The sequence below is a fragment of the Lingula anatina genome, chromosome 5, assembly GCF_051362555.1.
Source record: "Lingula anatina isolate TDL-2025a chromosome 5, LinAna3.0, whole genome shotgun sequence".
In the NCBI taxonomy this organism is placed as follows: domain Eukaryota; kingdom Metazoa; phylum Brachiopoda; class Lingulata; order Lingulida; family Lingulidae; genus Lingula; species Lingula anatina.
Window position 1 is genome coordinate 11,521,305 of NC_141771.1, and position 9,160 is coordinate 11,530,464.

Genomic DNA, 9,160 nt, shown 5'->3' on the forward strand with positions numbered 1-9,160 from the left:
CAAGCTGTTGCCAGTCGTATCATTCTAGCGACTAATTTGATTTCATGAGGGCGACCTGTTGAACATTCTGTTGTGAATGAAGAAGTGGGGATATACGAAGTGAGGAAACTTTTAGATCACTATTTGTAGTGAAAACAAGGTACCCCTCCGTGCTTTCTGGAGTTCTTTTATCAAAAGGGCCGAGACCTTGATTGATTGATTGGTTTAGTACTTGTTTTATTTCAGTGAAGTACATTTAGGGACAGATTACTTGTTGTGTGATGAAAGAATAATCAAATATTGGAATATCGTGACATAATCGTAAATCATGCACATGCAGTTCCAGAACAAGGTTATCCTGGAATGCGTGGTGTAATACTAAAAATTACATGCATACGCACGCATAAATCGATTTTTTTAATTAATATTAAAGAATAAATTCTTAATCGAAATCCCCTTTAAAAAACAACCAAAATAGCGACACATCCATCAGAGCTGTGCATTTATTCTCAGGTTTGACTTGTGCACTTGCAAGAACAAAAAAACTTTCTGCCATTTTTCAGTCTACAGTCTGTGCTTTCTAATACCAGAACTACCCTGAGTGTCTAAATACAAAATTTATCTAAGAGAAATAACATTTCAAGCAACATGCAAGAGTTAGGGTCAGATTGTTCATCCAAAAGTCGACAGTTCAACCAAAGTCGAAATGAAATTGAGGTCCTCGTCATATTATCAATAAATAAAATAACATACTAAATCTCATTGCCTTTCCTTAAGAATGTGAAGTCCCCATTAATTGAACATCTCGTCCAGTCCGTAAAAGCGATTCCAGTTCATGATCACGTGATGGTCTTCAGAACATTTGATTAGCTCGCTGCCAAAGCTTAAACGAGCGACACGACTGGACAACGCTTGGTCGATTCCATAGGCCCAACATTATATATACCAGAGCTATCTGAAAGAAAAGACATTGTGCAATTTACAATTTGTTATACCTTAACAGAAAAAAAAGACCTTTACAGAAAAACTCTGCCTCTGAAAGGTTTATATGAAGACAGAGTAAATGCTCTGCAACTTATATGTATTACTGGTGTCAGTTTCTTACAAGACACAAGTAGCATCCACGTGTCAATAAATTTGGAATTAATCTCTCGGGTAGCATAAAAAAAGTTTTGGAGCTGTACATACTTCGCATTTCTAGTCATAAATTTATCCAGAAGGAAAGCAGAAAAATCTTTGCAAATACCATTTTCCGGGAAATAAATTAACAAACCTGTGTGGCATTTATTTATAGTTATCCTATTTTAAACTGTATACACTGTAAAAACAGTGTTTAGCATTTAAATACATAAAACACACGTTAGGCACCTATACGCATTTAGAAATCTGTGTAAATGCTAAACGCGTATAGCTTTTCAAACGTTTCACAGAAGAAAAAGCTAGACACGTTGGTATTGTTACACGTTTAGCTATGTGTTTAGCCTCACCGGCATATGATTCTATAACAAGTCTATCACAAGCTAAGCACATTGGCTAAGCACTTCCCCTGCTAAGCGCGTGAGGCTGCTAAACATATGGAGCTGCTATAGGTGTGGAATTCCTTAACGCGTGGAGCTGCTAAACAACATGTTTAGCTTTTCAAGCTCGTCACAGAAAAAAATGCTTCACAATCCCATATAAACGATCCCATAACAAGTTTATTACAAGACTCAACAATTTTGCTTTACACTTCCCCTTGTAAACATATGGGGCGGTTGGAGGCGAGAAGCAGCCTGCTCGAAGGCGTTGTGTCCTTCCTTGCAGTAACGTGTGATTATTTAAAATAGGCCTATTAAGTAATAATCAAAATAACAAATAACGTTTTCACGACGTTATTAGCTGGTTACATGATGGTGATGGTATAGAATAACGTCATGGTAACGTTACGGGTGTTTTTAACTCCATGCAAAATGATGCCCTTGCATTTTTATAAGCTAAAAACATTATTTAATGTTTTGAAAACTTTTTTTTTAATCACCAAAACACGTCTTATGCTGTATGAACTACAGTTAGCGGTTAATTCCAAAATGGGCTTGGGTTAGTCGGCGACTAGAGCGGTGCGATTTGAAAAATATTCGGACTATCGTTACCAAAATAACCAGCATGTAATGAAAGCTTAAATAAACCATTATAATGAACACCCCACCATCATCCTGATGTTCTATTGTTCATTACTTCCGGAAAAAATAAATGAACATCAATACCTTAACGCATTTTATCAAAATATGAAAAAAATGTTTTAAAGTAAAAGTGATAGTTGTTTCGTGTCTTTAGTAAACTAGTGAATTTTCCTAACTTGTTTTTCAGAAATATATTCCAATTAACTTCCTCGCAAGGTCAGCTAACACAAGAATGAATAAGTCCTGCTGTAAAGATGATGGTGTGGATCAACTATGTTGACAGTTCACGATATCCTGTTTATAGATAAAGATAGCTATAGCAGTTAAAGGTGACCGTGACTTCGCGCGCGCGCGCGCGCGCGTGTGTGTGTGTGTGTGAGAGAGAGTGACTGAAACAGTTGAAAACGTTACAATCTTAAAGTTAAACAAATACACCCTACATTTATTAGGCGTCAAGCACGTCAAAGCGTGTAACATGTTAATAGGCTAAACGTGCTTAGGTGCTCAACGCGTGGAAAAAATGAGACAAAACAGGCGCTTAGAAATGTGTCTCAGAGCTAAACACTGTTTTTACAGTGTACGTTGTATACGTTATATTGGTATTTGGTCGGGTTTAGGGGCAAAATTTTGACATGAGTACTCGCTTAATATGAATCTTTAAAAGAGACGGAACTTGCACAAATGAATGATGACATTTAGGAGGGCATTGGTTCTACCCTTTATTGTGCAGTATCATTTATTGTGCAGTATCATTTATGTATCTATTTTAAGTAATTAACTTTTTCATTTTTTACATTCCATGCTTTTAGTTATATGTTTATTCGGATGTTTTTACTTATCTCCTCTTTTCGATAGCTTATTTCTTTGGATATCATTAGGTGTTTAATAAATTATCATTCAAAACTGTCGCGTTAGCTTATATTTTCCAGTGTACTAAGATTGTTTAAAGATTTTATGTCATTTTGTATGTGGTTAGGAATAATTTACTTTATTATACAGTATTAACCATTAGTTTCTTGTTGAGCTGTAATTATTTTCTAATAGTTTTATAGTTCACTAACTCCAACAGTTCACAAATATTTGGATTGAAATTATACACACCTTTTTGATACATTATTCGTAGTCAACCCTGATAATTCAAAGTGTTTAAGTGCAAAAGTTTTGATATTATGATCAAATAAAAGACACGTGTTGAAAAATTTCATGACAAATAAAATGACACTCGTCAAAAAGGCGTTTTTACTTAAATTTTTCATTTATTAAGGTAAAGTCATGGTATTTTCAGCATTTACTTAAAAAAAAAACAACATTTTCCAACAGTGGTCAAAATTCCGTCGGAATATCTTGAAAACTGCTTAAGTTACTGAACTTTGAGATGAGTAACGTTCTTTACCCTCCCTATAGGTTCAAGCTATTAAATGTACAATGTAAATGTAGGCTACAAATAAAAAAGGTCAACGTACCCCGTTCTCTTACACGCAGCAACTGTTCACTAAATTTGCCACCCATCCTGGCTCATTGGAGTCGAATACCGAGCCATCACAACCGGTACGGTGAACGGTGGACTGGTGGAACACGGCCCCTAGCACCCCTTGGGCCGCCACACTGAATAAATTTAAATTGAAAAAAATAATAGATGAACTTGGTGTAAACAGCAGTAGTTAAGAGGCAAAGGATTGGAGGAATAGGAGGAAGAGAAGCGTGGATAGGATGGGTGAAGAGGGAGGAGGGTTGAAGCGAGCAGACGGGGAGGAGGACCGGAAAAGGGGGAGGGGTGATATAAAGAGGAGGGATGCAGGGCCGGGAAAAGGGGGAGGGGTCATATATAGAGGAGAGGTGCAGGACCGGGAAAAGGGGGAGGGGTCATATATAGAGGAGAGGTGCAGGGCCGGGAAAAGGGGGAGGGGTCATATATAGAGGAAAGGTGCAGGGCCGGGAGGAGGGGGAGGGGTCATATGAGGAGGAAGGGGAAGGGGGGCAGATGGGGAGGAAGGGAGAGGGGGAGGGATCATGAAATAAAGAGGGGAGGGGCCGGGAGTAGTGTTGAGGGACCAGATGAGGAGGAGGGACAATAAAAATGATAAGACTGAGACTGAGTACACGTATAAACTTGTGTATTACTTACTCGCAGCCTTGTGGAATGGTGAGGAACAGCTTATGTGCATTTTCGCCAGGGTTGGTGTTCATTATTACCACCAGGTTCGGGATGTTTTGAAAAGTCATAAGCAGCCGAGACATTCCCTCTTCAGTGATGTGATGAACTTCAACGAATCCGCTTTGCTCGGCAGTCACGTTGTGTGTGCCGTGGTTGTCGTTACCCTGTTTAAACACATGAACATGTATGTTTATAGACACGGTATAGATGTGTGTGATGAATAAATAAATAAACACAGAAGAAAATTACGGTCTTAAGATATTGGACATTTCACCAATGACCATCAATAATAATTGGCATTTGGAACTGTCCTTTCGCAGTTTTCGCTTAGAGTTTACACTGTTGAATGTGCCGTTCCTTTTCTTAATATATACCGACACAACGGACAGAGGGGTCTGTTGGAGTTTGGGTGAACCGGCAGGTTACAACTACATGCACAAGTACTTGTATTACATTGTGTCCCATATTTAGAAACATTTACAACGACAACCTACAATTTCAAATCTTTGAAGGTCTTAGGTCCCATTGCATTCTTGTGCATAATGTTCAGAATATAATGAGTAGGCCTACACTCACGCGTCTGACACATAATCAAGGTTACTAGCCATGGTATTTTCAATAATTAAAAACCAGCTTTCAAATACATAGAAAATAAGTAAATATTAAGATAATTGAATTGAAAAATTTATTTGAAACGTGTTCGCCTTCTCCCCAAGTCATTACATTATTCTCTCTCTCTCTCTCTCTCTCTCTCTCTCTCTCTCTCTCTCTCTCATTTACTCACGATTCGGGTGGTTCCGTCTACGTTGCAGGTGACAGTTCCGGCGCGCGTTACCACGGTAACTTCTTGTATCACTGTCTTCCCACCAGGGTGAGAAGCGGAGCTGTCTTTAAGCTGAATCTCGTACGTAGTGTCACTGGACTCCGAGCACTTACTGAGAGTGTATTTGCACGACGAACTCACGGACACCGTGTATTCCTTATCTAGCGTCTCCTCGTATGGGTCGCCATAGACAACCGTCGTGGCTGAAACCATAGAAGACTTCAAGTAACAGAAGGAATTTAAAATTTATTAAAATCGCCCAACCGTTTGGTATCAGTCTCTACCAAGCTGTTGGCACGTCTGTCTTTCCGTCTCTTCTGTCTGGTTTGGTTGTACCAGCAGTATCATGAGTACGGCATAATATGGGTTGTTGTACATACTGTATGTGTAGTGACCATGATTAACGTGTAATGATACCATACTCTCGGTGGATCTCTAGTACATTGATAATGACAATACCGAGAAAAGCACTTAAAGAGCGCAGCCCACGGCAGCTTAGTTTTTACAAAAAAATCATTCATTGATTGATGGAACACTTCAAAATCTAATCGATTCTAAGCTTGTCACTTTCTGACCCACCCTGAACATTTTATCAAAATCCGTCTATAACGTTTTGAGTTAGGTTGTTAACTAATTAACCAAATGCAAAATCATCATTATCATCATCATCATCATCATCATAATAATAATAATAATTAAGAGTTGGTTTCATCTCTACCACTTATTTGATCAGATTCTAAGCTCTCTCTCTCTCTCACCTTGTCCGATGCACCTGATCAGTGAGAGCAAAAGTTTGACAACTCCCACTTTGATTCCTGTTTCCTCCCTTAAACACTTTCTCCATTTGAACAACCGGAACAGTTGCGGCTGAGGATATTGATTGTTGCACTCGACGATGCTTGCACGGCTCACTCCACGGGGCATTTTTTTCGCCATACAACTCAGAAAGGTGCTCTTGCTAAATCTCAACGTTCCTGAAAAAAAATAACCTCACAGTGCATCCTGCTTTTTTTTCTTTTTTTTTTTTTTTTTTTTTTTTTTTTTTGTTTTGTTTTTTTTGCATCATCCCCTTGCATTGTGCGATCAACATGATGACGGGTGAACATAAATGACGCTGAAGTGCTAAGGGAGTTGCAATAAAACATTTCTTGTCGTTAGAGCTAGGCAACGGTTTTGTGAAACCTGTGGCATTTGTACGGCTTTATTACTAATATAAACAGGACAGGGATGCTTTTTTGCATAGTTTATAAACAACCATTGTCTTTATATACCGCACCTTTTGATGCTTTAAGCAACCCGCCGTCCACGGTTGCCGCCATAAAAGCTAGTCCCATCAGCAACAAGAGTCTTCTCATGGTGGAGATAACGGTTAGTCAGGAACTTCACTGTCGGCTTTAATCTGAATTATCATAAGAATTATTATTTATAATTCTAATGCAAACACATCCTTAGAAAAAATGACCCTCAATTTTGAAAAAAAAAAAAAGATTTTTGCACCTTTTTTTCTAAATGGAAAAATGCGTTGGACATTGGTTTGGTAATGATATTCAACTAATATAGGTATTTTCAAAATAAATAAGTAAATGAGAAAAAAATGTCAATGCATATTTGTAATTAGCAAGTAACATATTCCAAATAACAGTATGAATTCAACCAAATACCACCTGAGAAGACGGCAGCATATCTATCAGACGGAGTAAGAGAAAATGCCAGGCCTACCCAACTACCAGACGCGGCACCTACGGATCCTGAATAAACCGGAATATCAGACCACACTACCCGTTTTCAAGGTGTGTGTCAGATCGCATTACGGAGTATCAGCCACTTCACCCATTTTGCCTGGCGCGCGATGTGATAGCGATGATCCTAAGCGATACCCGGATGACAGGAAGGCCTACAAAATTTGTGATGGGGTATGATACTCCGTAATGCGATCTGACACACACCTTGAAAACGGGTAGTGTGGTCTGATATACCGGTTTATTCAGGATCCGTAGGTGCCGCTTCTGGTAGTTGGGTAGGCCTGAAATGCGCTGTATCCAAGAAGACTTAAAATTAAAAGTCCGCAAATCTTACGAGCGACTTTAAAGGTACATATTAACCTAACATCGGTATGGTGTGGATTCTCAGTAACACATATAAACCACTTCTACTAGTTCCTTGTACAACTCAAATAAAGGGATAAACTGAATAAATCACTGGATCAGCCATAAAAGAGCTTTAGACTGCCCCTTTCTTTAAATTTTTGGTCAGAAAGTTAACCTACTACTGTGACCTACTTTTCTGCCCCATGTAAATACATATAGGAAGCTAGCAGAAAAATCCCTTCAAATATCATTTTCGGGTAATACTAAGCAATGCCTTTTGATAATTCTCTTAGTTAGGCCTATACTATTTGAAACTATATGCCGGCATTTGGTTGGATAAGCACACACACACACACACACACACACACACACACACATATCAGAAGTATAGTGTTCCTTTTGTCTAAATTTACCAGTAGCGTACATGGGGCGTGGGAGGCAGGGCACATATCTAGACACAACTGAGAGGTGTCTTAAAATTTCTTACACTAATCGTTATTAAATGATAGTCAAAAATGACATAAACTTCAGCTGATTTTATGGTAAAATTATCTAAAATTGGTGTCGGATCAGAGCAACGTCAGTCCTTGTCTTTAGATTTCGACGCTAAGTTTTGTACAGACCCCACTGTTCTTACTATCTACGCCCAAAAATGACTCCTATTTGCCCTATAAACTCGATAACTTCCCTTCCCTTCTATAAAAAGGAAATAGGCGCGTGAAGGCAATAATCATGAAGTTCGGTGAAATAAAAAAAGAACAGACGAAACATAAGTTCGACGTATTTTAAAGGCCAAACCCTCTTCTTAAAAAAAACTCTTGGAACCACCTACCGTAGTCTGTCTTCCCTTTTCACTTTAAGCCGGAGTGTATGTTTGAAGGGCGAAAACACACATTTATAACCCTCGACGATTACCACGATAAAAAGCAACTTATTATTAAACATGTAAAACGGCAATCATGGCACTTTGCAATTATCCTATTAAAACATTCATAATTTTCAAAGCTACAGATGTCTTTGTGTGGACCCATCAATAATTTGTATTGTTCATTACTGAGATAAACTACCGGTAGTATGTACTTTGACAACGACTGCTATGATCACATGAAACACGAGCAAAGATGATCATTCTGGCTGCATTTTGTTTGAAAAAGACTCAAAATGTGTAAATAATTTTGGTACTTTCTAAAAGGTTTGGTAGGACAGTAGTAAATAAAGTTGATAATAAATAAATAACGATTGACACACTTGCAACCTACTTGCAATTACTTAACGACAAAATGCTTTGTCTACATTTGAACACAAACTTTCTCGTACGCAAAGCTTCATTTTTTGTTGCTTTTTGCTCTGTTATTCAACAAATCGTGGACACGTGACGCATTTGTTTTTAATTTTGCTACGCGACTAAGAAAGTCCTATTATAATGAGAGACAAATGGTGTGTGTGTCACTGGGAATCTGTATTTATTATACGAGAGATAGAGAAGGATAACCACAAGGCTGAGTCTCACCTCTGATCTCTAGACAACCTCAACAACTGGTATGAAATATAATGTTGGCATCAAACTTTGAAACTCTAAGAGCGCATTCTCAACGAATTAAGCCAGGCTTTACAAAGCCGGTGACCTAAAAATGGCGGACGTACATGAAAGAAAAACCGCCTAATCTTTTAATAGTCTCTCCGCCTCTCACACGCCTCCCCACACGTCGTCCCTGCGGGGTACAGTAATTAAATCTCGGCTCCGAACATTAATATTTCCGTGAATATCTCTGGTGATATTATCTCCTTAGATAGTCGATTCATTGCTGCTCTACGGGCCAAATTATTCCTTTTTCGTCTCTGTTTTCAAAGATAATAGAACAGAAGAGCTTTTTTCCTTCGATCGCCTTCAGCCGCCATGCCTTCTTCACCACGAGTTTAACTGATGAGCATGCGCACTTAATATTTCTCAGGTAGC

At 38.5% G+C, this 9,160-nt stretch overlaps 1 protein-coding gene across 2 annotated transcripts; it reads right to left on the reverse strand.

The window, feature by feature from the left end:
- Positions 1 to 464: 464 nt before the first annotated feature.
- Positions 465 to 8,146, reverse strand: LOC106168046 (uncharacterized). Of its 2 annotated transcripts, none has more exons than XM_087012726.1 (7): positions 8,036 to 8,146; positions 6,393 to 6,515; positions 5,875 to 6,090; positions 5,078 to 5,319; positions 4,264 to 4,457; positions 3,602 to 3,743; positions 465 to 930 (listed from the first exon to the last, which is right to left on the reverse strand). In XM_087012726.1, the coding sequence occupies exons 2-6, from the start codon at positions 6,469 to 6,471 to the stop codon at positions 3,611 to 3,613; spliced, it is 864 nt and encodes a 287-aa protein (XP_086868852.1). In that variant the 5' UTR covers positions 6,472 to 6,515; positions 8,036 to 8,146; the 3' UTR covers positions 465 to 930; positions 3,602 to 3,610. The 2 variants fall into 2 exon arrangements, with proteins under 2 accessions (XP_086868852.1, XP_013402428.2); XM_013546974.2 differs by having other exon boundaries at positions 465 to 934.
- Positions 8,147 to 9,160: the final 1,014 nt, after the last annotated feature.